At 58.8% G+C, this 26,205-nt stretch overlaps 1 protein-coding gene across 1 annotated transcript in view; it reads right to left on the minus strand.

Annotated features, from left to right (window-relative positions):
• Window positions 1–12,005: 12,005 nt before the first annotated feature.
• The window catches only part of Taf4 (TATA-box binding protein associated factor 4), a 69,306-nt gene continuing 55,106 nt past the window's right edge, over window positions 12,006–26,205 (minus strand). Inside the window, exons 13-15 of the mRNA XM_026407842.2 lie at window positions 26,128–26,184; window positions 25,562–25,681; window positions 12,006–13,408 (exon numbers count right to left, since the gene is read on the minus strand). Coding sequence (XP_026263627.1) covers window positions 13,241–13,408; window positions 25,562–25,681; window positions 26,128–26,184 — 345 coding nt within the window. The 3' untranslated portion in view covers window positions 12,006–13,240. The remainder of the gene's footprint in view (window positions 13,409–25,561; window positions 25,682–26,127; window positions 26,185–26,205) is intronic.

The following is a 26,205-nucleotide window of genomic DNA, read 5'->3' on the forward strand; positions in this document are numbered from 1 at the left end:
CACACAGTGGAGTGGTCCTCTCAGGACCCCAGGGAGAGTGAAGCCCCTGACCAATCTCAGAGCGGGCCTGCCCCTCGTGAGCTTCCTCCACTTCCGTGGGGCTCAGCCTGCCCAGCCTCCCGAGGGTCCCTCTACCCCAGGTGTCCCCTTGCCTGCCTGGTCCCTGCCACCCTCGGTGCTGTGTGGGCAGCCCCGCACACCCAGGTGGCCCTGGTGCTCTTCCTGCTTAGAGGCCCCGTTCACAGAAACATTCACCCTGAGCTGTCGCCTGCTTGTGAAGGAGTCTTGGGGGTGTCCGTTCCCTGGACAAGCCAGGTGCTCTCCTGCTGGGGCCCTGGAGACTGGGGGCCCTTCTTGGCCACCTGGACAGTTCTGGTGGCCCTGCAGCCCAGCGGCCCACAGCAGCCAGGTAAAGGGGCAGTGGGCCGGGACAGCGCCTGCCAGGACCATGTGGATGTGAGCCTGGCTGGCCCCTGGGTCTCTTCCACATGCGTCAAACCGCAGCCTCCTCCTGACACCTGACCTTAGAGGCCCTTGGTGGTCAGGATCTTCCTGCAGGTTGGATGCCCTGCAGGGGACAAGCCTCCACCCCCAACTCCTGCCTGACTATGGGAGATGGGAACCACCAGGCCCTTTGTAAGACCAGCTCAGCGGTGTCTGTGCCCTGGGAAGCCAGTCCCTGGGAGGCCAGGGCCAGGCCCCTCGCCCACTGCAAATGATTGACCAGGCTGTCTACCCACTCCAGACACCCTGAAGTCCCGGCACCCCCAGCCTCAGCTCCCTTCACAAGCTCATCTGGACCTTGCCTAGCACGTGGCTCCGGGGGCCTGCTGGGGAGTGCTGCCCAGGGCAGGGCCCCTCAGTCCTCCCAGCTGGTAGGGAGTCCCGGGCTTGGAGCAGACTCTCCTCCCCACCACCAGGGACAGAGCTGAGTGCCCCTGGTGGGAGAGCCAGGCACAAGCTACCTGAGAAGCTCCTGGCAGGCACAGGCCACCCCTCGGCCTGGGTGCTGCTCACACAGGGCGACTAGGGACCCACTCCCGGAGCCAAGGCAGAGCTAGTGCTCACGGGCTCCAGGCCTCCCCCTCACTCCAGCCAGGGCGCCCTCTGAGTCTCAGTGCCCTGGCCCTGAAGCCAGTGGAGGGCCAGCCCCAGGCCTGCCCCTGACAGCAGGTTCCATGGCAGCAGGCTGTGGGTCCCCCCAGCTCTCCAACTGCCCCATCATGTGGCCCAGCTGCCCTGTCTGCTGGCCTGAGCCCACACTGGAGGGCCTAGAACAGCTCCCATCTTCCCAGCCACACCTGTCCAGGCCACCTGGACTGCAGAGGTTCTGCCTTTCCTGGGAAGACAGCTAAAAGAGGCAGAGCTACGCCGCGGGCCACTGAGCCTGAGCCCCAAGCTGCACCCCACGCTGCCGCTGCGACCTGGCTTGCAACATGGGTCAGTCCAGGTCCCACAGGGCAAGGTCTGGACACCAGGTGGGCAAAGCCTCCCCACCTAGCCCCTCCTCATCTCTGGGCAGAGTGGGTTCACCTGCCTCCACCCACCCTTCCCTGGCCTTTTCTAAGGCACAAATTTGCATCCACAGTGACTTGCATGACAAAAGGTCTGAAAAGGGGTGCTCTGGAGCCCAAAGGCCTTCTCTTGGGTCCCTCCTGGACAGAGGTTGCCGTCCTTCCTCTTCCGAGGGGAAACAGAGTCTTAGGCAGAGCCCACAGCCCATGGTATAGACAGCTCAGCCAGGTGTAGACAGACGCACACTGCATGTACACCCAGGCCTCTCAGACCTCAGACCCCCGGCTTGGGGCGCTGTCCGAGGTGCTGAACCCTCACTGCTGAGCCAGGTGGGGGAGCACTGAGGGCAGGTGTCCAGCACACCTCTAAGCACTGCCCCCAGGTGGGCCTTCTCCGTGGGAAGACCTCAGGGTCCACTGTGAACACAAACTCCACTCGTTGTGGACATCTCAAACCCAAAGCTAAAGATCCAATGCCTGTGGCACAGAGGAGAGTGGCTGACCCTCCTGGACTTGTCCCCTGAGTCCTCACTTGTCCTGTGACACCATTGGAGCATCAGGGAGTCCACCGACGTGACATTTTAGTCTGGGCCAAACAGTGGTGTCTCCAGGCCTGGCCACAGTGCCCAGCACCCCACTAACTGCTGGCCCTCACCTGTCCATTTGCTAATGGTCAGACACACCCAGGCTGCCCAGCAGGCAGGCTGGGACCCAGGCTGGGTGGGCACCCTGATCTCAGTCATGCTTGGCTCCCCTGTGGTTGGGAACAATGTCCCTCTTTTCTTTTTCATGATGCTATTTCTGAAAAGCCCAGAGGACCAGCTGTGTGAGTTCTGTTGCTGCCAGAAGTGGTCAGCAGAGCAGGCCAAAGACACCACGGGACCACCAATCCGGGGTGAGGCAGCTGCTGCTCCTGGCTGGGTCCCAAAGGCTGCAGCTAGGACTCAACTGGGGAGGCCCTGCTCTGTGCTCATGCAGGGCCTCAGCCCCTGGGAGGTGGCCATGGCTCCCCACATGAGCCTGGCCAGAGCCTCCAGGACAGAGGCCATGGCCTCTCAGGCCGGGTCTCAGAAGAGGCAGCCTGTGGCTCCTGCTGAGGCTCCTTATCCAGCCCTCCCTGGAGGGCCTACACGACTGGACACAGGGACCCTCCAGGGCTGTTCACAGAGGCCTGCAAGGGTCCCTCCCTCCTGGTCCAGCCGCGGGCGTCCCAAGAACCGGTTCAGGTTAAGTCTCCTGAGGAAGAGCAGGACAGGGGCTGTCAGCCACGCGCATCCCAGAGCAAAAGCAGACCTCGGCCTCCCCCGGGGTCATCCGAGGCAGGACTTGCTCAGAGGCCACAGTGGAGGCTGCTTGTCTGGAGGGTCAGAAGGTCCGGGAGAGGGGCCTTCTCCTTCTGGTCCTCCTGCACCAACTCTGGTAAAGAGGCCCCACAGGGTCCACAGGTCAGATAGAAGGGCACTTCCAAGGGCCCTGGGGGCCACAGCATGGCTGCCACACGCGGCCGACACCCAAGAAGGTGGAAGTGGACCCCACCAGAGCCCAAGAAACCCCACGAAGGCCGGACCTCTGGGCCAGCAGGACCCCTTCCAGCTCACACCATGTGAGAGGCCACACGGCTCCTGTGGGCCTCCCCGGCCCTCAGCTGGGCAAGGCTCTCTGTGAAGAGGAGGCCCAGGCTGCACTGGGCTGGGGGCAGCGGCCAGGGGGCTGGGCCACAGAGGGACAGTCCTGTCACTGACGTCCGCGTAGCCCAGGCTCACGTGTGTCCCGGGCGTGGGGCTGGGATCTTGCCGAGCACACACTGGAGCAGGCCTGCCCAGAACAGGTCCGAGGCATTTCTGAGGACACGGCGAGGTCCCCAGCCTGCCTGTCAGTGCCACCGTCACTGCGGAGAGTCCTGCCAGAGGCCTCACGTGCTGTTCCAGGGCTTCACCCCCAGGGTCCTCCTGGGCACCCAGCTTCTTAGGTGTCAAGTAATGGCTTCCAGAGGCCCCTGCCCTGCTGCTGAGTGGCCCCCACAGGAGGATGGACTGGCCACTCTCACCAGTGGCTGTGCCCAGGTCTGGACGCTGAGCCTCTGTAGCAAGGCGCTGTGCCCGGGAGAGCAGGGCTGGGCCCAGCCGGATGCCGACCCTCATGAGAACTCTGGCCTCCCTTCCAGAGGCTGTGCCACCTGCCATGCCAGAGCCTCCTGTGAGCTCCGCCGGCTGCACAGCCCTGCGGTGTCTCCCCCTCGGCCACGGGCAGTGCCCTTCCCAGCAGGCTGCGTGCAGCTGCAGCGCAGGTCCTGTCCCTGGCCTGCTGTCCCTGGCTGTCTTCACAGCTGCACGGGGGTCCTCGGCACCCGACCGAGACCTGCTGTCCATCACCCCAGCAGACCTTTCCACAAGGTCATGGTGGGCAGCTCCCGATGGGCCCCATCCCTGAGGACAGGGGGGCAGTCCCATGCCCAGCACAATGTCCAATCCCACCCAGTGCTGGAGCCACAGGCCTGGACCCTGCCCTGGTGCCAGTGACGTGGAGAAAAGGAGGCCCGTCCCAGAAGACAGTCCCTTCCCGGGGGCAGGCGGGTCACGCGGCGCCACACCTCGGGGCGGTCAGCCCATCCCTGATGCGGGGACAGCAGGGTGGGAGAGGACAGGGCTGGCGTTCCTTGACCTGGACCTGGCTGAGTCCCAGCTGCAGTGACTGCATTCAGGGGAGGGTCCTGAAGAGGCCTCCTGTGGTCCCAGGCCCTCCTCAGGTTCTTTGCTTGATGCCTTAAAACGGTCTCAGGGGACAGGAGCTGCCCAGCGAGGCGAGGCCTGGCGTGATGCCCAGTGCACGACGGTGGGTGCGCCTCTGACCGACTCTGCATGCTTCACCCTCTGGGGCAGTGACCCCGCGCCCTGGGCCCCGCGGAGGCCAGCTTCCCCCGCCCACAGCCCCTGACCTCCCCCGCCCCCTGCTGTCCTTCTGGGCAGACTCCTAAGGTCTCCAGGCCACGCCCAGGGCAGGGGAGGACCTGACCGAGAACCGCGACAAACACCGCCTGCAGGGAGCAGGGGGACCCCAGGTCTCCAGCCACATGTGCAGCCCTACTAAGGCACGGCCGCCATCACTGAGTGCACAGTGCGTGGAGCATGGTGTGAGCTGAGGGGTGAGCTGTGAGGTGTCAGGTGTGTGGTGTGTGGTGTGTGGTGTGTGGTGTGAGGTGTTAGGTGTGGGGTGTGGGGTGTGTGGTGTGAGGTGTTAGGTGTGGGGTGTGGGGTGTGTGTGTGTGTGTGAAGTGTGAGGTGTGTGTGTGTGTGAGGTATGAGGTGTGTGTGTGTGGTGTGTGGTGTGTGGTGTGAGGTGTGAGGTGTGAGGTGTGAGGTGTGGGGTGTGTGGTGTGTGGTGTGAGGTGTGAGGTGTTAGGTGTGAGGTGTGTGTGTGTGTGTGAGGTGTGAGGTGTGTGTGTGTGGTGTGTGGTGTGTGGTGTGTGGTGTGTGGTGTGAGGTGTGTCTGTGTGTGTGTGATGTGAGGTTTGTGTGTGTGTGTGTGTGTGGTGCGAGGTGTGAGGTGTGGGGTGCGAGGTGTGTGTGGTGCGAGGTGCGAGGTGTGGGGTGTGAGGTGTGTCTGTGTGTGTGTGGTGTGAGGTGTCTGTGTGTGTGTGATGTGAGGTTTGTGTGTGTGTGTGGTGCGAGGTGCGGGGTGCGAGGTGTGGGGTGCGAGGGGTGTGTGTGTGTGTGTGTGTGTGTGTGTGTGTGGTGCGAGGTGTGGGGTGCGAGGTGTGTGTGTGTGTGTGTGTGGTGCGAGGTGCGGGGTGCGAGAGGTGTGTGTGTGTGTGTGTGTGTGTGTGTGTGTCCACGTGTTGCTCCGAGGCTCTGGCTCTCTGGCCTCTGCCCCTCCACAGGGCAGCTTCTGACCTGACCTCTGCGCTCAGAGGCACGGCTGGCCTCAGGTGCAGGACTGTGGCTGGAAGGAGCCTCACCCATTCTTTTTAGTAGAGTGCCCCCGATGGCCTGGTGGAGATGGCCTGTGCTGGCCGGTGCGTCCAGGTGGCCTGACCTCCGACCTGGTGCCGGCCAGCTTCTTCACTCCCCTGCCCGCCCTGGGAGCCCTGGGACAGCAGACACCTGTGGACGCAGCACAGCACACCATCCTCCGACCAGCCCTGCTTGTCAGGCGTGGGCCACCGCGTGGCTTCTGGGGTCAGGTGCCTCCTGGAGGCGCAGCACAGGGACACTCCATGGTCACTTAGGAGTGAGCAATCCAGAGGGTGCTGATGGGACCTTGCACCTCAGTCCAAGCAGGGCCATGCCTGACCCCAGAGGACCTGGGTAACACCGGCTGGGGGCAGGGAACCTCCAGAGGTGTCCTGACCTGGGTGGCCTTCCTGGCCAGGGGTATGGCTCTGGTCCTGTGCTGGCCACCCGTCCTTCCCTGCTCTGCACATTTCTGGACTGGTTGCCATGGAAACTAGGAGACCAGGTGGGCAGAGCAGCTGGCGAGGCTGGGGCTGGTCAGCCTGGGCCAGCTGGAGACGAGCACCTGAAGTCCACTCACGGCCCTCCACTGCCCCTGACCTGCAGCCTTGTCCAGCCACCCAGGGCCTCCTCTTGGGGCCTGAGACGGGGTGCTGCAGCCCCCCAAGACAGAGCCTGGTGCAGGCAGGCTGGGGGGCTCTCCCGGTGCACCTGCCCCCTGCCCGCCCGCCAGCACACACACTTGCAGCCGTCCACTGAGTGTGGCCGTGTCTGTGGTCCAGGAACCACCATCACGGACAGCTTCACCCACTCCCCTCCCAGTGCCTACGCCCACCTGCTGCGGCCACCTCCTGAGCCGAGGCTCCGGTGGGGAGCTCTGGAGCCCACCCAGGCCAGGGCAGGAGTCTGCAGTGGGCCAGGCAGGGGGGACACACGCAGAAGCATGACAAGGGACAGTGACCCAACAGGCCCCTCTTGGCTTTCCCAAGGCGGCTGTGTTTGAGGTCAACCCACCGGACCCCAGGGAGCTCCTGGGGCCCCCACCAGGCGCGGCACAGCTCCATGCCCGCCCCCCGGCCCAGCATAGGAACCCCACAGGTGCGGCTCTCGGGCACGAGGCCACCGAGGCACCCACCACGGCCTGCCCAGCCCTGGCCAGCCCCTCCTCATGGGCGATGGCTCCCCACCACATGGATGAACTGAGGGCGCCCGGCGGTCGCTCTCTCCCAGGCCTCTGGGTGGACAAGCTCTGCCTCTAGCGTCCCCTGGAGGGGACCACTGCTCCTCTGTTCAAACGGGGCGCCACCCCCAGCACGCCCCGGCGCGTGGCAGGGCAGGGCCTCCAGGGCAGGCGCAGGCAGAGTCAGGCGCGGCTTGGGCCCCTCCGTGTCTATTTTCTGCACACACCCACTCCTGGAGAGGAGCAGAGGCCCCTGCTGGTCAGGCTGTCCTGGCAGCCTTCCAGGTGGACCCCTTGGCTCTGCTGGGAATGGTGGACAAGCCTCGGCACTGAGCGTCCAAGCCTTTTTGGTTTTAGAATGTGAAACTGAGGTGGCCACTGGTCCTCAGGACTGACCTTCCCTTGGGGACAGGGCCTTCTTGTGGGCTGAGCGGCTGCCACCAGCTTAGAAACTGCAGTCCAGCCCATGTCCCTCAGCGAGGCGACGAGGCGGGCGGCAGCACTTCCGGGGCCCTGAGAGGCCCACGCTCCATGGGGCAGCTGAGTGGGCTGCTCTGTCCTGCAGTGTCTGCCCTGGTGCTCAGCCCCAGGCTCCTCCTGCTGTGTGCTCTCCTGGGGGGAAGGGGGCCTGGACTTCATGGGCCCCAGGCTCCTGCAGCCGGCCGGACACAACCACAGTGAAAAGCTGGGCTCTTCCCTTAAAGGAAACCTGGTAGAGAGTGGACAGAAGTGCCGGGTGGCCTCAGCCTGGTGAGCTGGAATCTCACCTGGGGCTCAGGACAGGCCACAGTGGCCGGCTCCAGCCCTCTGGCTTTGTTTAGTCCAAAGAGAGCACGAGGTAGAAGCCAGCAGGTGTGTGGACAGTGGTCCTCGGGACTCACCACAGGTTCCTGGGCTTCTTGGGACCTGCACTGGGGAGGGGAAGGGCTGGTGGAGCTTCTTGTTTATATTTTTTGGTGCTGGGAGCTGCACCAGGGCCCTGTGCCACGAGCTGCACCCCAGCCCTTTGTTCTACATGAAGTCAGGGCCTCGCTGAGTCTCCGAGGCTGGCCCCAAAGCTGCCACCCTCTTCCTGGGCCTCCAAGCGGCTGGACCTCCAGGTGCGTGCCCCGCTGGGTTCCAGGGGGCTCCAGGGCTGGGTCAGTCTCTCCCCTCCTGGGGTCTCTGTTCCGCGTGTCCTTCTCTTCCTCCTGCCCTCCTCCGCCACTTGGCACGACTCTGGGTCTGTCTGGGGGGCTGGCCTCGGCCCTGCGCTGCGCCCCAGGTGGCCTCTGCCCTTCTGTGGGCAGGTCTGCCGGGAGGACTCCATCCAGAGTTTGCCTTTCCCTAACAAAGACGTTTTCACAGGGTAAAGAAATCGATCAGACCTCGTCCCACCGTGTCCTGTTTCTAGCTGTCTGTCACCTGTCCTTGTTGCTCGAAGCTCCCCTTCCTCCGGCGGGTGGTCATGTGCCTGTGAGTTTGCCCCATGTTTCTTGGTTTCAGATTCATTGAGCTTCTTAGATTTCATCAGATTTGGAAACTTTTCAGCCATTATTCAAATACCTTCTGCTCCACCTTTGGGGACTTCTGTCCTCCCCGCTAGGGGTGCTCTCGTGGCTGCTGACGCTGGGCTCCCCTTGCCTGTGCCCGAGTGCTGCCTCTGGTGGCTTCTAGGCTCAGTCTGAGGCTCCGGCCTTCTCCCTCCTCAGGGCCTGACATGCACAGGTCGGGTCCCCTCCCTGGGGCCTTGGGGCCCCTTCCCTGTTTGCTACCTGTCTCTGCCTCTGCAGTCGCGTAGACCCAGCTTCTCCCATACACAGCCCGGAGGTGGTGACTCCCGGTGGGCGCGCACACCACGGCCACCTCTCACGTCTCTAGGTCACTGTCGACTGCTGGTTTCCTCCCCGGGATTCCGTTTTCCTGGTCTTTGCATGCCTGGGACTCAATGTTCCTGAGTCTCACTGTGGGACGCTCTGCAGCTACCTTGGTTCACATCTCCTCCTTGGGCAATCGTACTTCTAGGTCTTGTTAGGTACAAAGCAAGCAGCTTTCATCCTAGTGTCCCTGCAGTGTGGGGAGGGCCGTCTCCAGCTCCGGCAGAGTCCTGCACCCTTCCTGGGGCATCTTGCCAGGTATGAGTGCACACGCAGTGCCTGTCACCTGATTTCCAGGTTTGCACACCTTTGTGTGACAACCACCCCCAGGTCATCCCCCAAGGGCCCTTGCGCCCTCCCAGCCCACCCCTCCACCAGCAGTGACAGCGGCTCCGTGACACACGTCCTGCTGCTCCTGCATCAGGGAAGGAAAGGGAAGGGGGTGTGAGGCTGGGTGCCGCCCGTCCACACAGTGCGCTGCTGGGCCCCACGGGTGCTCCTCTGGCTCTGCACAGCCGGCCTGCCTGCACCTGCGGAGGGCCAGGCGGGGTGAAGGCTCCCCTGCGTCTGTCACTCTTGAGCCGACACCGGGGGTGGAGCCGTTGGGTCTCAGGGTCCACCTGGTACCACTTCCTCAGGAAGGCGGGAAATAGTTTCCCAAAGGGGTTGTAGGGCGTTCAGGTGAGCCCAGTGCCACCAGCACGTGCCGGTCAGGACAAGTGGACTCACAGCCTCCACCTGCAGGCCTCTGAAGGCCGATGCCAAGCCTGTTTCCATGTCGCACATTGCTGTGGGCCCTGGGTCCTTGGCCGGGGATGCACCCTGTGCCGTTCTCCACGCCTGTGGCTTGCCATTTCACCTGCACAGGGACGTTTTTTAAAAGATTCAGACAAGGAACCTATGTGCCACTCTTTTTCTCAGAACAGAACAAAGCAACCACCGAAGTGGAGATCACGTGTGCGTCTCTCGGAACAAGATGTCGACATGGTAAAATCAGACACCGATCGCCTTCCCGCTGTGCCTCCACCTGTGTGAATCGTGCATTGTGGATTCACTGAATTCAAAGACAGGCCAGTCCCCTCCCACGGAGCGCAGCTCACAACCACAGAAATCCAAAGGCCCAACCTGGCCCTGGGTGCCCTCCGTGGCATCCCTAGAAACCTGGCACCGCCGCCCGGAAGCTCTTCCCCAGCCTCTCCTCCAAAACCTCTGCCAGCGCATCTGGTTCCTCGACCCACCCCGAGGGCACGTGGGCACCTGGGGAGAGACGCACTCCCGGCTCCTGTCCCTGCACAAGCCCACGGTGGGCAGACGCCTCCCTTGCTCTGTCCAGGGTCTAGGGACCTCCACCTGTGGGCAGATGTTGAACTGCTCTGTGCCACCGTCACCGACCGTGCCCTCCCACACACCACCACACTGTCCCTAGGCATGGGAGGGCAGTCTCCACACTGCCTGAGGCCCCTGGGCATCCCAAGGCTCTGACCCCTACCTCCAGGTGACTCTAGACTCAGCCTCATTTCCCAGGACTGAGCTGCAGGTCTGCTGCTGGGGCAGCTGCACCCCCCCACCCCCCAAACCCGGCCTTCTCCACGCGCCTGCTCTCTGGGTCCTCTTGTCCTAGAGTAGGGACCTCAGACACCATTGTGCTGTGCTCCAGGTCCCTGCCGTCAGTGCCTCGTGCCCACCACCTGGGGAGCCCGCCGTGGTGCTGGCGCTCAGTGCAGGCTCCCTCTGCACTCTGGACTCACCTTGCACACCTGCTTTGGCTCCTTCCTTCTGGCCCGTGTGCCCGAGGGCAACTGCCAGTGTGGGGTCCTTGTCATGCTGCCGACCCCCCAGCAGAGCTGCCTCATCCACCCCGAGATCAGGCTGGGGCAACGCAGGCGGCACCTCGCGCCTCGGCCAGCGAAGCCCAAGGGGCAAGCCTGTGGTAGCACTGGTATGGGGTGAACCTCGGGGCCTGGACCAGGACTAGACCCAGTGAGAGAAGCAGAGGAGCCACTCGCAGAAGTTCAAACACGCAGTGCTTTACCAGGCAACTGGCTTACACCCGGCCCAGGACTTAGAGAAAGCTGAGCGTCAGTCATGCTACAAAGCCTGAGGGTGGCCTCATCAATGTACCTCCCTGGGCACACTCGTCAGTACCAGCGTGCCCTCCACACCTTCCCAGTACAGCCCTCAGAAGTCAGGTCTAGGCCAGGTGCCGTGGCACCCACCTATAATCCCAGTGGCTTGGGAGGCTGAGGAAGGAGGATCAAGAGTTCAAAGCCAGCTTCAGCAACTTAGCAAGGCCCCAAGCAACTCAGCAAAACCCACTCGATAAAATATGAGGGCTGGAGATGTCAGGCTGCTTGACCCAGTGGCTGAGTGCCCCTGGGTTCAAGCCCAATACCAAAAAAACACACCTCCTTGGGTCTAGTCTCATCCGTCTCCAATGCCACACGTGTTACAAACTTTGTCTCTGAAAAATAAAGTCCAGTGTCCATCAGGAACTGGGGGAGGGAACTTGCACTCCAGGGAATAACACATGGTTGTGCCCAAGCTGTGTATCCCTGACCACAGGACCCCCACCTTGCAAGACTGTCAGTCATTAAGGCCAAGCTCGCTCCTTCTGGGTCTTCTCTCAGTCCATTCTTCGGCTTGGACAGGTGAGCGTGGTTCTCACAGTGACCCTCCCAAAAGCTATGGGGCAATCCCACCCTAGGGCCTCGGGACTGCATCTATAGAGTTCCACTCCAGGGCCTCAGGACGTGGCTGCCTTTGGCGCGGGGTCCTTACAGGTGACTGTAATGACTGGGGTCCTGACGGGGTGAAGGCTGGCCACGGGGAGGTGGAGACGGACGGTGCTCCTACCTGCCTGTGAACACCACGGAGCGGCAGCTCTGAGCCTCGGAAGCCCGTGTGCTGGTGGTGCTCCAGTGTCCAGGCCTGGGGGCAGAGCGTCTGTCCTCCAAGGCCCCACACGTGTGGCCCCTTACCACAGACAGCAAGAACAAGAATGGGCACGTGGCCTCCAGGGGCCACCACACGCAGGCCACGGCGGGCAGGGTGCGGCCACCCTGGGGCCAGCTCCACCCACACCGGCAGGGTGCGGCCACCTGAGGTGCTGGGAAGGCAGTGTACCCTGTCAGGGCCGCCACTCCCAGGGACCCCCCTCTGCCCACCAGGGGTCTGCACTAGCACTGGGACCCAGCAGGGTGGTTTCCGTGTGTGTCCTCAGCCTCCTCGGCCTCCTCGGCCTCCCTGGGGTGCCGAGGGCAGAAGGGGAGAGCCCACTTCCTGGCCCAGGGCTGGACAGCAGGGTTCTGGAGGCCCAGTCCTGGGAGGGAAAGTTACTCCCACTGGACTTACTGGGGTCACCATCACCTGGACAGGACCAGAGCAGTCTCTGGCCACCTCAGCAAAACCTGGGAGGCTGAAGAAGAGGCAGAACAGATACAGATAGATTTGTTTTTAATAAAGGAGTTAATTTTCTTTCAATCCTATATAAAACAATAGCAATTAAAAACTTCATTTTTGAAAGTAAAATATTTACATATGAACAAGTAACTGTGCAAAATTTACATGAAAAAATGGAAAGACAGGGATTTTCCTAAAAGATAAAATAAAAGGTGTAACAGTTCTCAGGTGCTGATAAAAAATACTGATCAGCCTTCAGTCCACAGGCGCAGACTGAAGTCTAACGTGAGGATCCACACGGAGAAAGCCCAAGTATTTACAGTCATAAAAGTACTATCAATAGACAATTTAATACAATAACCTCTGAAAATATAAAGAACCAATTAGTATATTTGTAATAAAAAAATAGGTACAAAGAAGGGGCTTTGCTCTGGGGTCTGTAAAGTCGGCCCTCGGCTGGCATACAGTCTCTTAGCAAAATAATTATAGTTTACATAGCCATTTTCATGTTATGTGCCAAAGATTATGTACAATTACTGACAAAATACACCAACCATTTTCAACACTTGATTCACACTGAGAAACAGTCTTTTGATGATTCTTCTCAACTTTGATTTTATTTAATCTAAGTTTTCACTTTTAGCTAAAAAACACAGTGCAAGTAAAATATATTTATGCTGAAAAAGTTCTCATTTCTTTTAACCTTACAGCTTCACAAACTGTAGCAAATAAAATGCATTTGTACAGATGCTGAGCACATTCAGAAGGGGCCGCTCACTGGGCTCCGGCCTCCACCAGGCGGGACTGCGGGCCCACTCGAGGTGACGGTGCTGCGGTAAACCGCACGTTCCTGCAGAACTTCAAGCGCAGTGGGGAAGAGGAGGAAGATAAATAGTCTAAAAATCAGTTTGCTTAGCCAACTGACTGTTACAAAAATAAAATAAGTGAAATGAGGTCATCGGCTGTAGACAGACACCTACGTGGTACGTTAGGTGAACTAAACCAAAATGCACGAGGACTTGGGGCTGTGCGAGCTGGCAGGGCAGCGCGGTCGCTGAACGGCTCGTCAGTCTTTAATATGGCTTGTCTGGCAAGAAGGCCACTCAGTCGAGGATGAGCGGGGGCGTAGCTGACCTTCAGGCGCATCCACAGGCCTGTGTTCTCTGCTACAGGAGAGGCTTCCTTCCACACTGAGCTGATTTAGAAACTGGAATATAAAACTGTTCCATTGCAAAGAGGTGGCTGTTTTTAAACAATATCCCATTTGCTTGTTACAAAAAGGCGCAATCTGCAAATATATAAAAACGTCCCCAGGCGTCTGTCAGAAACACCGGCAGCCTGTTACTTGAGGAGTGCTTTGTAGAGCAACAGTGAATGGCTTGTCTCGCGCTCGTTCTCTAAACAAAATATGAGGTCCCTGAGGTTGACCCGTGTGATTCTCTGCCGAGTGAACTGCCTGGGGGCTCCCACGCCGGAGCTGCCTGGGACTGCCACACCGGGGCCGGAGCCCTGTGAGGAGAGGAGAAGGCGGGTGTTAGTGGGGCTCAGAGGTGGGCTGCACAGCAGGCGGAGGAGGCAGCCTCAGTGCCCCCCGGGCCCCCGGAACCCGGACACGGCCTGGGCTCCTTCCAGCAGGCCTAGAGCTCCAGCTGACATGTTCAAGTCCCTATCTAGGAGGGGTCAGGGCCAGAGAGCCCCACTGTACAGCACACGCTCAGACCACCACCCGTAGATGCCCCACAAGGACCACACTCTGGCCCTGGTGGGGAGGAAGAGAAAGACGAGCACTCCGTCCCAAGGCAAGCAGCCCGACCTCCAAGCGGCCACAGCAAGGCTGCCCAGGGCCCACATCCAAGCCCCACCTGGGCCACTTCACCCTGCTGCACTGATAAAGGCACCAGGTCTGAGCTCCTGGGCTAGGCAAGCTGTGTGTCAGCAGAGGCGGCCAGCTGCTCGGCAGTCAGACGGTGAACCCCACTGGGCCCCACTACAGACGCCTAGCCCGGGCCCACCCAGCTGTCCTGAGGCAACTGTCCTCTGGCTCAGAGAAAAAGAGCTACCTGGTTGGTATGGAATGTGCGGGGTCCCCAAGCAGCAGCGTCCAGCAGCTGCTTCTCGCCACCCCCCCATACCGACACCCCGAGTGGGAGCTCCAGAACCCCCCACAGGTGGCGTCGCCCCCCCCCCGCCCCCCGGGGTCTATCCCCAGAGGTGGGAGGTGGGCTGCTCCTGTGAACTCAGCACACCTGGGGCTGGCACTGCTCTGCTGTTCAGCAAGAGTGAAAGGAGCCAGAGTCTCCCAGGGCCAGCAGGTGGCAGGCCAGGCAGCTGGCATGGACGGTGGCCCAGGCTGTAATGGCTTCTCTTTGCTCATGATGCCAAAGCCAGCCAGGTTGCTCCCCAGGTGCTCTGAGCCACCTCCATGACCTCAGTGGCCACCTCCTCTTGGATGAAGAAGTTGGGGTTCTCCTGATGCCTCCAGGGGTTTCCTGTAGACCATGGAGCCCTCCAAATGGCTGGTGGACATCCACACGCAGAAGGAAGCAGGAACGGCAGAGGCGGGCTTCCCTGCAGGTGCCTTGGACACCAGCTACAAGCCAGTGAGGGGCAGGGGGAGGAGGACTGGCCACGTCCCCGGGGTTCCTGAGAGTGAGAACTAGGTTGCCTGGGCAATGCAGAGGCCTCCCTCAGCACGAGACCTCCACGGTGGGCCAAGCCAGCCTCGCTTGGAGAGGCTGCCTGGTGACAAGAGCTGGCTGTCTTGGTGACCTTGGGGTTAGAGGGAGAGAGCCATGGCGTTGGGCTCTCAGAGGCACCACTGTAGCCACAGGTGGGCAGGTCCCCGTGGCCTGGCCACATCGCCAGGCTGGCACACAGGCAAGGCTTCCTCAGGAGCAAAGTCAGGAACCACAAGAGCAGCATCAAAACCGGTGCCCAAGACTGGCTGACAACCAGTGTGAGCGCCCACAGAGGGCACAGCCCACTCGCTGCCCAGCCATCTACAGCCCAGGCATTGGTGGCCATGGAGCAAAGCACCACCCCCCACCAGCTCTGGAGAAGGGCCATGGCCCATAAGCCACAGACTCTGGGCTCTGAGGGTTCTGTGACTACAGCCAAAGCTCTGGGCTGCAGGAGAGAGGTGAAGGCTGGAGCCCATGCTGCTTGGCACAGCAACTGCTCTGACCATCTGGCCCAGACCAGGCCTCACCACTTTGCCAAGCAGGTCACCTGGCCTATGGCATCTCACAGCTCCCCAGAGCTGGGGGAGCCTTGGCAGGAAACACCACAGGGTCCTGGACGGGCAAGAGGTGCCCCACCATTGAGACTGGGGCTCTGCCCGCAGCCCACTGCAGCAGGTGGCTCTGCACTGTCAGCGGAGAGGACAGAGGACCCAGGCGAGTCCCAGCACCCGCCAGAGCTGTGACCTACCTGCCAGGAGCTCTGCTGCTCAGCAAGAGCAGCCCGTGCAACCCTCCCTGCACCCGGCCCAGCCTGCCCTATGCGGCACACCAACACTCACCTGCCAGTCTGAGCACCATCAAAATGCCAAAGAAAGGAGACCAACCTTCCACTGTAAAACTCAGCCCAGGAAATAAAGCCCACAGAAGGACCCTCCTGTGGGGCCCTCCTGTCCAGAGTGGCCAGCGCAGGTGCAGCCACAGAAGGGGGCTCCATGTCCCAAGGGAGCAGTACCTGCTGCAGCACACCCCCGTACGGGGTGTCCCCAGTGCCTCGGGGCTGCCCTGGAGAAGAGATGCCCGCTGCTGGGAGTGTGGAGATGAAGCTGACTCTCCACCTGCTCAAGCAACAGGCTGGAGCCCACACCCACAGCAGCCCTAGGACAGCAGGACGAGCTCCCGGGGAGGGTGGCCATCGGCCCCAGGCCCCATCTGCCTGTCACCATCTGACCCTTGCTGGCAGCCACCCTGACCCCTCACCTGCTTGAGCTGTCCCACAAGAGTGCAGCTCATGTTGGGGAGGTTAAAGGACACCCACGAATGCTCAGAAACTCGGCTGAAACAAGGTCAGCTGTGGCCCGGCCCCTCCCACCACCCACTCCAAGCACTGAGCAAAGGGACGGGCAAGGGCCACGCCACCCCCAGACTGGAGGGGCACCACTCTTCAGATGACGGAGAACGCAGGACGGCTCCCAGGGCACCAGCCGCCACCTCCCGAGCGAGGCCGCCTGGCAAAGACAAGAAGCTGGGGGACACGGCAGGGGCCCCGCGCGCTGAAAGCCAGCCCAGAGAGGCCTGAGACTGGCACAGTTGGTACGGGAGCACAGGACCGGCGAAGGGCCCAACACAAGGCCTGAAGGGGCCTCTGAGGGCCAAAATGGAAACGGAGAATTCTGAGAATAGCCCCTGACCACTGGCAGGGAAGGGGAGAGGAGTGCAGGGGAGCTGCTGGTCCCCCAGGACAAGAGTCCATGTAGTCAGTGCCAGTGTCCCACCCCGAATACCCAGAAACCCTGCCCTGGCAGCCTGGACTTGCAGCACTGCCAGCAGAGGGCACCACCGCCTCACAGCAGGGAGCAGGGAGTCCAGCGCCCAGTGCCCAGCGTGGAGAGAGAGGGCACGGTCTGGGGAGCGGCGGGGTGGGAAATCCCTGCCAAGCCAAGGCCAGCCAGGAAACGGTTAGCCACGCCCAGCCAGGAGACGCGGCGAGGAATGCTGGCCAGCAGCTCTGAAGAGGGACCGGGCCCAGGAAGAGAGGGCTGAGAGACCAGGGATGAGGATCTGAGCAGCAGGGGGCAGGTGTGGCCCCCGACCTGAGGCTGGAAGCCCGTCTAGACCCCAGAATTCTGACCCCAGCCCACGGCCGGGGTCGGCCCAGCACAGAGGAGCCTGCGGGCGGAGACAGGGAATAACTGCAAGGGCACAGAATGGCGGGTCCCACTTCTCAGATGGCATCTCCAACCACAAGACGCAAGGGCACTCAGGGCATCCTCACCTGTCACCAGGCTGCACAGCCCAAACACAGCAGGGCAGTGTGGAACAGCTGGACCCACTCTCCACGGAGACCAGGCCAGGGACAAGGCTGCAGAAGGGAGACCCCAGGCCAGGCAGTGCAGGTCAGAGGGGGGCCTTGGCGCTGGCAGCCAGCAGAGTGCGGGGGAAGAGGAGCTGGCGAACAGCCACCAAAAGGTACAGTGGCTAACAGCTACACCACAGCAGGGGAGGGCACTGGACGGGGCCACGGAGCACAGAGCAGCCTTCCTGACACCAGAGCCTGGAGGACACGCACCCAGGCCGAGCAGGAAGCACCGTCCCCTTCCTGCTGCAGGCTGCAGACCCCCACAACAAGGGCCACTCGTGAGGCCAGTCAACGTGGGCCTCAAGCCCACAGTGGAGGCTGGACATGTGGACTGGACGCAGCGTTCCCCAGGAAGCCCACAGGAGGCAGTGCAGGCGGAGTGAATGGGCTGCAGGGCCGGGGCCTCACGGCAGGCTCACCCACTTGGCGGCCAGTGCTCTGAGAGAACTGGGGGCCACTGCAGGGGGTGGGCGGGGCTGGAGAGGCAGGTCGAGGGCAAGCCTGGGGCTACACCTTCTGTCCCTGGTCCTCGCTCGCACGGGGAGCTAACAGCTGGTCATCACACGTTGCCGCACCTTGAGCCCAGAGCAAGGGCTTCCACTGACCACAGACCAAGGCCTCTGAAACCCTGAGTCCAAACAGTTTTCCTTCTCTCGGTTGTTCTTGTCAGATCTTTTGGTCACAGTGACCCACTAACACAAACGGGTGGGTACTTCTGAATGCTCCAAGTCACAATTCACAATGAACATGCCACCTACGGACACTTACCTACCACGAGACACAGAATGCCGATCACATCAAAGCTGTGGTGGTGCGCCAGCCACGAGACCCACTGCCACACTCACTGCAAAACCACCAGCAGGCGACCACCAGAGCAGACCCCGGCCCACGCAGTCTGTTCTCGGGCACCCACCAGCACCCACAGGAACCAGGCACCACGTCAGCACCGCCCACAGCGGCAGCCTCACGGTGCAGCAGCATGTCTTGACAAGGCTGTGGGGAGGCCAGCCTCCTTGCCACAGGTGACAAGCCAGGCCTGCAACTCCACAACCCCACTGCAGGAGCTGGCCCAGACATGCCCCCAGGGCCCCAGGGCCCAGGCTCTGCACTGAAGCCCGCCTGTGGCCACGCCACATGACCCAAGGCACATGAGTGCTCAGCGGGGCAACATGGTGCCCGGAGGCACCAAGCAGAAAGGGTGCCCGCTCTGCACCACCTCCCAGGTAGCACGCAGGGGCAGGGGCTACGTGAGGGCCGTCCCTCCTGGCGTACACAGCTTTTGGTGAAGCTCTGACTCTTGGAGCCATGACAACACTGCACCCAGAAGTCATGAGCCAACCAAGACGAGGGCACCCAACAGGGAACACCAACCACAGGCAGGCCAGGGGCAGCCATCGGGAGAGCCGCGTGCCGACCCGCGGGGCTGCCGTGGGGTAGCTGTGCAGGAGCATTCGCTTCTCAGTACCCGCAGACTGGGGGCAAACGACCACGTGCCTCCGCTGCAGACCCAGGGAGGCCTGAGGTCTGAGTTCAGACCCCGTCAGCAGCAGGACGGAGCAGACAGAAGCAGGTGCGGAGAGCAAGTTGGTGGGCCTGCTGCTCACCACCACTGCCCGGGAAGGACCCACCCCGCAGCCTGAGTGTGCTGTGGCCTGGGAAAGCAAGCAGACCCTGGAAACTGTGGGTCTCATCCAAAGGACACAGGAGCACCCCAAAGGGGCTTGCCCGGACCAAAGCTGGGCCATGCAAGCCACAGAAGAAGCCAATGTCCACCCTGACACAAGCGCCAGAAAGAACACCCGGGCGGGGGAAGGGGGGAAGCAGCTCTCCTCACAGGACTGCCACGAAGGCGCAGCAGGACACACAGACGCACTCAGCAGCCTGCGGCGGGGCCAGCGCCAGGCAGAGGCCGAGGTGCAGCGAGGGAGGAAAGGGCACGGGCAGCGCAAGGGGACCTCAAGGCACCAAGGGACGAACTCACGGGGCAGAAACCCAGCCTGCGAGCACCTCCACGCCTTCAGCAGCAGCAGGGTACGGGGCAGGAGCCTGGGCTGCCCAGCCAAAGCCCACTCGGGGCACCTCCCACGGCACGCCCTTCACAGTGTCACGGGGCCAAGAGACCAGGCCAGGCCACAGACGCCACAGAGCAAAGGGGAAGGACGCACAATCCAATGCCAACAGTGCCCCAGACAGGGTCCAGGAGACGACAGGACACGGGGAGACTGGTGGGGATCCAGCAGGGAGGAAGCACCAGCAGAGGCCTCTGAGGAAGGGCAGGGGCCTCTGCACACACAACTCTCCAAAAACCGACACGGGCGGGACCCCGAGCAGAGGCCCTCAGGGCGAGGGCACAGACCGCCCGCAGACAAGGACGCCCTAACACGTCTCGGGCCACACGCACGTGAGCCGCAGTGCACCGTCCAGGGTGCTCCGCCGCTAACAACTGAACAACACTCACAGAAAGGTGACCTCCCTGAATCGGAGATTAAAGCGATACAAGTCTATGTCACCTTCTAAGGGTAAGAGTCTATTTGTCATCTTAACTCGGGAAATGAAGGAGCACTCAGCGTCTGTCTTGCTTTTCCTAGAAGAGGAACTGCAGGCAAGCCTGGGCAGCCACAGCGGGGCGGGGGTGGGGGAGTCCTTACAGAACCACTCCAGCAATAAATAAACACCAGGTGATAAGCCGGCATGCCCAGGGCCCTGGGTGCAAGTCCTAGCATCAAAATAAATAAATACAGTGATAAAGTTAAAACACCATTGCTTCTGTCACTCAACCCATCAGCAGTTTGGGGAGTGGACTGTCAGGTGTGCATGCAGAGCAGACCCTGAGCCCCCTGGAGAAAGGACCCAGCAGGGGACCCAGGCCTTCAGCAGAGGGAGCCCAGCCGGAGGCATCTGCAGTCCAGCTGCAACACTGAGGAGGCTCAGAGGACAGAGGCACCTGCTGAGCCACACCACCAGTGCATGGAGGAACCTGTGGCAGGAAACACCACAGGCCAGCTGTCTCGGTCCCTCCACAGGCTCTGTCAGGAGGGAAAGCCAGGTGAGGCTGGGCAGCAGACACAGATTTTAAAAGACTTAAAAAGAAATAAATGGCCAGGTGAGCCAGAGTGTCCCAGGTGCACACCTGGGGGTCACGGTGTCCTTGCATCCCTTTCTGAGCTCAGTGACTAACTCTGGGGGGATGGTAAGGGGCTGGAAGACAGTGGGCATCAGGGTTTCTCAGGTGGCTGGCAGAGTCCCAGTACCTGAACAGGTTGACGGGCTACAAGGATCTGTACCTTCGGGAGGATCCAGGAGGCAGGAGAGAAACCCAGCAAACCAATGCATCCGTGTCTGTGGCCCCTCCTCGGAATGCCAGGGTCTGGCCCTGACGCTTCTTGGCTGTGCTGTCCACACCCGGGATCTCTCTTGGGTCTGAACAACACTCGCAGTGTGCGCTGCATGGCCGCCCAGCCAGGGCAGGCTCTTCTGGGAAGCGCAACCACCTCTGGCTCCTGCCCACTCCACCAGCCCTCGCACGGCCATGGCCCTGGCCGTCCCCAGTCTCTGTGCTCTCCTTATTTCTGACCCACCCAGGACTTGCCCTACTCTGCCCTGAGCACAGACCTGACTGATGAGATGCCTGCCTGGGTTTCTAGCTCTTTACCTAACTCGCACTGGGAGGGTTCCCCTGGACCACTTGGACACCCCACGGCCAAAAACCCAGCCTCCACACCAGGAGGTCACTGCTGGCACTTGACCAGCACACCTGGTCCACAGGCTGCCAACAGCCCCAGAACCCACCTCCACACTGGTGAGTGGGCAAGATAACCCAAGTGCAGCAACCGGCAGCTGTTACAGAGCCGAGGGCAGAAGAGCTGCAGAGGAGCGAGCCCAGCCTGCCCACGCAGCACGGCCAGCTGAGACGCCAGAAAGGGCTCTCCCTCAGAGTAAGGGTCACAGTGAAAGAGCCCACACAATCCAAGTGATGTGCCACTCACAACTGTCTGCCTGCTCAACAAGACTCGGCCGCTTCGGGGGAAGGCACAGAGTCCAGAGCCTCCCGTGACACCCCAGCAGCCAGCGTCCCAACCACACTCACAGATGCGCAGAGGAGCAAGGGAACTTGACCCCAGACAGGAGGAAGGTATCAACAGAGAATGAATAAGACGGCCCAGGTATCGGACTTGACAAAGACTTCACAAGTTATGTTCAAAGATTTACAGGAAAATATGGCCTCAGTAAGGGGCAGATAGGAAACCTCAGCCACTAATTAGAAATGAAAAAAGAAACAAACGGAAGTCCTAGGATTGAAAAATACATTCACAAATGAGAACTTCCCTGGAGCCTAACAGACACCTGGAGATGGCAGAACTCCGTCTGGCTGAGAACCTAAAGACTGAGCAGCAGGAATCATCAGGCTAGGGAATAGAGAAACACACGGGAGTAGATGGACACAAGCCTCAGTGCCTGCGGGCAACACCCACAGGTCTGACATGCCCGGAACTGGAGTCCATGCAGAAGAAGACCAGGGAGAAAAAGCCCTGGAGAAACAAGGGCCGTACTGTTCCCAACACGGTGGGAAGCTGACCCAGGAGCCTCAGCTCAGAGGACCTGAGGCCGACTGCCTATCCAGGAACCACACTTCAACACAGAACCCAGCAGGACAACCTCCCTGAAGTTCTGCAGGAGAAAACAACAACCGCCCAGAACCTCAGAGCCCTGAGAACATCCCTCAAAAATGAGGACGAGAGTCAGCCACTGAGTGGACAGGAGTGGGGGCCAGTAAGGACGTCCCTCAGAATGTTATGAAACAACTACTTACTTTCAAGTCAGTGGAAGTGGAGCCTGGGTCCCCAGCAGACCTGCTTGCGGTGAGCCTGACGTCCAGGCTGTCCTTGGAGCCAGAGGACGTGGCAGTATAAAACCCAACTGTAGACACTAACTCGTAACGAACTGTAGACATGCCCCCTTTGCCCACCCAATCTTAAAGCCAGCCAGTGGCGTAGACTGTAACCACAAGCTCCTCCTGTCGGAGCAGGGGCGGCCCCCATCAGGGAGGAAAGCTGGTGGGTACGGCTGGTGCTGCCGGTGCACCTGTCAGCCAGGGCAGCAGCACGCCCTCAGGAAGAAGTGTGTTTGCCTGGCCAGCCCAATCCCAACCACACGGGTCTCTTCCCAGCACCTCAGCACTGCTGACCACTGGATCTAACATGGGGCTCCATACGTCACCTGGGGGTCATGGGAACCCCTTCCTCAGAGGGGGCCTGTCCCACTACCTGCCGTGGCCTTGGAAGGGGGGAGGAAACCGTGGTCCCCGAGGCCCACACGGGCCCAACAAGCACGCAGTGAACAAGTAAATCCACACAAGAACCAAAGCAGGAAAATCCACTCCTGAGCTCAAGGAGAGGCGCCTCCTGGGTGGTCGGGACACCCGAGAGGTCGTGTGCGAGGCAGGGCCTCTGTTCAGAAACGTGAGTGCTCAGGCACAACGGCCATGCCTGTAATCCCAGTGGCTCAGGAGGCTGAGGCAGGAGGATTGCAAGTTCAGAGCCAGTCTCAGCAACTTAGTGAGGCCCTGTAACTAAATAAGATATAAAAAATAAAAGGAACGGGCATGTGGCTTATGGCAAAAGTACCCCAGTACAAAAAAAAAAAAAGCCAACCATGAGAGAGGCATTAATAGGGAGCCATTCTCTTCTGAACAAATTTTTAAAACATGAACTGAGTCAGCTTTGTCAGACACCCTAAATATATGTGACTAGAGATAATGTATGTACCAAAAACCTTAAAGGAACACTTTACCATGCTGGTGTTCTCCAAACCAAAGTGATCTGTAATGGTAATCTCCTTTGGATTTACATAGAAATAGCAAATTTAATCAGGTATTTATTTATATCTGGGGGGAGGGGTACTGGGGATTAAACTCCGGGGCACTCAACCACTGAGCCACATCCCCAGCCCTATTTTGTATTTTATTTAGAGACAGGGTCTCACTGAGTTGCTTAGTGCCTCACTTTTGCCTTTGAACTCGCAATCCTCCTGCCTCAGCCTCCCAAATCACAGGAATTACAGGCGTGCTCCACTGTGCCCAGCTACTGAGCATTTATTTATGTCATTTAATGTTCTGTAACTGGATAAAGGTAACCTGTTATCAGTAGGCTATATAAAATTTTGTGCTACTTTTTACACTGGAATAGGAATTTAAATGTATTTTTGTGAGATAATAAGGAGAGTCTGATTTGTTCAAAGGCTGACACTGCAAAACACAAAAGCACTTTGCCACTTTTTCTACCAAAAAAAAGTTAGGAGTTCTCTTGGTTTTTGCTTGATTCATGTTTCAGATGTAATGCTGTACTGTATCACTTGTCCAGAGCCCCTCCTTACCTGAGACAAGGCTCTGCCTCTCACCCTACTAGCATGGCTCCGAAGTAGACCAGACCTACTTAGCTCATTTAAAGTTGTGTTCAAAGGAGAGGTTTTTATTGTAAAGATTACCGTCATCTCAAAATAAACAGGAGACACAATAAAAAAACAAATAAAGGTTTAGGATATAAAAATCATGTTTCTTGGTTCATAGCTATAACACAAACTGAATGTTCTTTGCTATTGCTCATTTCATTTTATATTTTTTCTTGTAAAAATGTATAACTTTGTTAATGTTTTGCAGAGCCACTGACTTGAGACAATAAGCCTCACCACAGGATAAACAGGATATAAAGCTGGCCTCCAGGACTGATACTGACTCCCACTTTAAGACTGGTGAAACTGGCCTGTTGGATGTTCAAAACAACTTGGAGACCAAAGTTAAAGAAGTAAAAGGGCTAAGGTAAAAACAGCCAATATTTTGGCCCTCGTCCTCTTAGGTCAGCCTAAATTCAGGGAACAACAGGACTTCTGTAAGGGCTCTACAAATCCAGTGAGTCACCTGACCTATGATCAGGGGGATCAAGAGGATCCTAGAGAGCAGGAAGCCAACCAGTGCACATTCTGGAAAAAAAAAAAGGAGGGTTACTGGACAGGAAATGTCCCTGATGCTTCCAAGGGAATCCACATGTGGTCGGCAAGACCCTAACAATCCCAGCAGATGGCACAACTAGTAAAGGAAAAGCTAAAGGAGCCAAGAGGCTTCTCACAAGTTCCCAGAGGGATCCCTGACAAATCTCCGCGGACTCGTAACAGTGTGTACCAAAGAGGTCAATTTCCACCACCTTGGTCTTAGACACTTGGCAGGAAAGTATGATGAAAACACAGCTACACACGGACATTTAAAAGATAAGACAATGGTTCTTTTGCTTGAGATATATGTGTCAGTCCTGCTGAACGTCAGTAAAACTGGGAGGTTACAAAGAGTTAGGGTTTTTATACAGGACTTACTGGTAAATATCAGAAAAAACTCTGTCAGAATCACACGTTTGTTCTGAGTCAATCTGAGACCTTCTGGGTTTTCTGTTTTGTTCTGTTCTGTTTGGTTTGGGTGGGGGGGTAAGGAAATTATGAGCTGCTGCTCAGACCCCTCCTCTAGAGTTGGCAATTCATCACTTCCAGCCTGGAGACTCGATTCTAATCAAGACCTGGAAAGAAGACAACTTCAACAGAGCTGGAAAGGACCTTCCCAAATGCTCCTCCTCACCGGGATGGCCCTCTGCTGAAAGAGCAGAAGTCATTACCATGGGCCTTTCCACCTCAGGAAGTTAGCATGACTAGGTGGACGGTAATGCCAAAGGGCACAATGAAAATGAAACCAAGAGGTGTAACAAAGGAAAAGGGGACCTGTGGGAAACAGAAAGTTAGACGGTCTATTTACAGAATATTGCACTGCACCTTAACTGGGACATAAGATTGAATTGTCGACATTTTAACTACAGCCCTTCCCTTTGCCCACCCAATTTTAAAATTAGCTAATAGCACAGACTGTAACCCTCAGCTCCTCCTATTAGAGAAAAGGGCAGCACTGGGTGGACGACCCACCCAGGTGTGCTTGCCAGCCAGGCTCTGAAGTGCACTCCTGGGGCAGGAGGAAGGCCTGCCTTGCCCACCTCCCAGCACCATTTGATTCCTTGCAGCACCTCGGTATCTCTAACAGTAGCAAAGAACCAAGTGCACCAGAGAAGACAAGTAAACAGGTAAATAAGAGATGATGTGGTTTTTTCCATGAAATTTACTTTAAAAAAAATTAACAAATTACAGCAAAAATAACGATGTATTAAAACTAGGTTTGTAACAAACAAGAAACTAACAAAACTCAGGCACAGGGACGCACAGGGACATCCAGGGACATCCGTGAGGGCTCTTCCCCAAGCCTGTGCAGCTCACCCTCCTGCAGGTCTTCTCCAGCCCCTGCCCTTCAGGCACGCGGCCAGCCTCAGGCTCGCTGCTTAGAGTGTGAGTTGCCCTGGAGTCCCTCCCAAGTCTCCCCAGCAAACCATGGTGACCTCCCTTTGTGCAAACTAAGTATCAGTCCTGGAGGCCAGCTTTATATCAAGAAAGTGGAACTGAATGTCAGTTTCCAATGCGAAACAGACTCCAAGGCGGTGGGAGGACACGTGAACCTAAGCGTGGGCTCCAGTGCGAGTCTGCCTGCTGAGGAAGGGGCTCTAAGACGCTCCCTTCCAGACCACCCCTTCAGTGCTGCCGTACCTCTGCTCCGGATCCCGGCCCTGCACAGTCCACTTTCCTCTTTTTCCTGGGCCCGATCGCTGCCAGGGCTGTGAGGTTGGCATCCCGCTGTCGCATCTGTGCCAGCTCCTGCTGCTGCATCTTTATGTTGGAAAGGAAACAAGGACCATCGCTTCATGCATGTTTTTGCTTAACAGCAAAAGCAAAGGTGCAGATATCAAGCGCTCTCTGAAATTTTCTAAACTGTAACTTCTTTAGTATTTTGGCTTTTTTTTTAACAGTGAGCATATTCTGTAACTAGAAAAATAAGTATTTTTTAAAAGCAATAGATGCTCAACTTAAAACACCCAGAGAGTAAAAACAAGTTTAAGTATAGAGAATAAGTCCCACCCACAGTCACTGTTAAACCTAAAAGCAGGATACAAGCTGTCTGCACTGGAAAACACCGTTGACAGGTATATCTTCACATCTGCAGCATTTTAAATAGCTACATCAATGCCGTGCTCAGGAACCCCATGTGGTCTCTCCTGTCAGTCTAGGTGACATGGACTTCAAGCGACAGTGGACCCTGTGGCTGGTGAGCTCACCTCTTTCGCCTTCTGCTTCAGTCTTAATTGTTCTGGGTCTTCTTGTCTGGATCGAGACTATTTTTGAAAATTAAAAGG

This window comes from Urocitellus parryii, chromosome 6 (genome assembly GCF_045843805.1).
Source record: "Urocitellus parryii isolate mUroPar1 chromosome 6, mUroPar1.hap1, whole genome shotgun sequence".
Classification (NCBI taxonomy): Eukaryota; Metazoa; Chordata; class Mammalia; order Rodentia; family Sciuridae; genus Urocitellus; species Urocitellus parryii.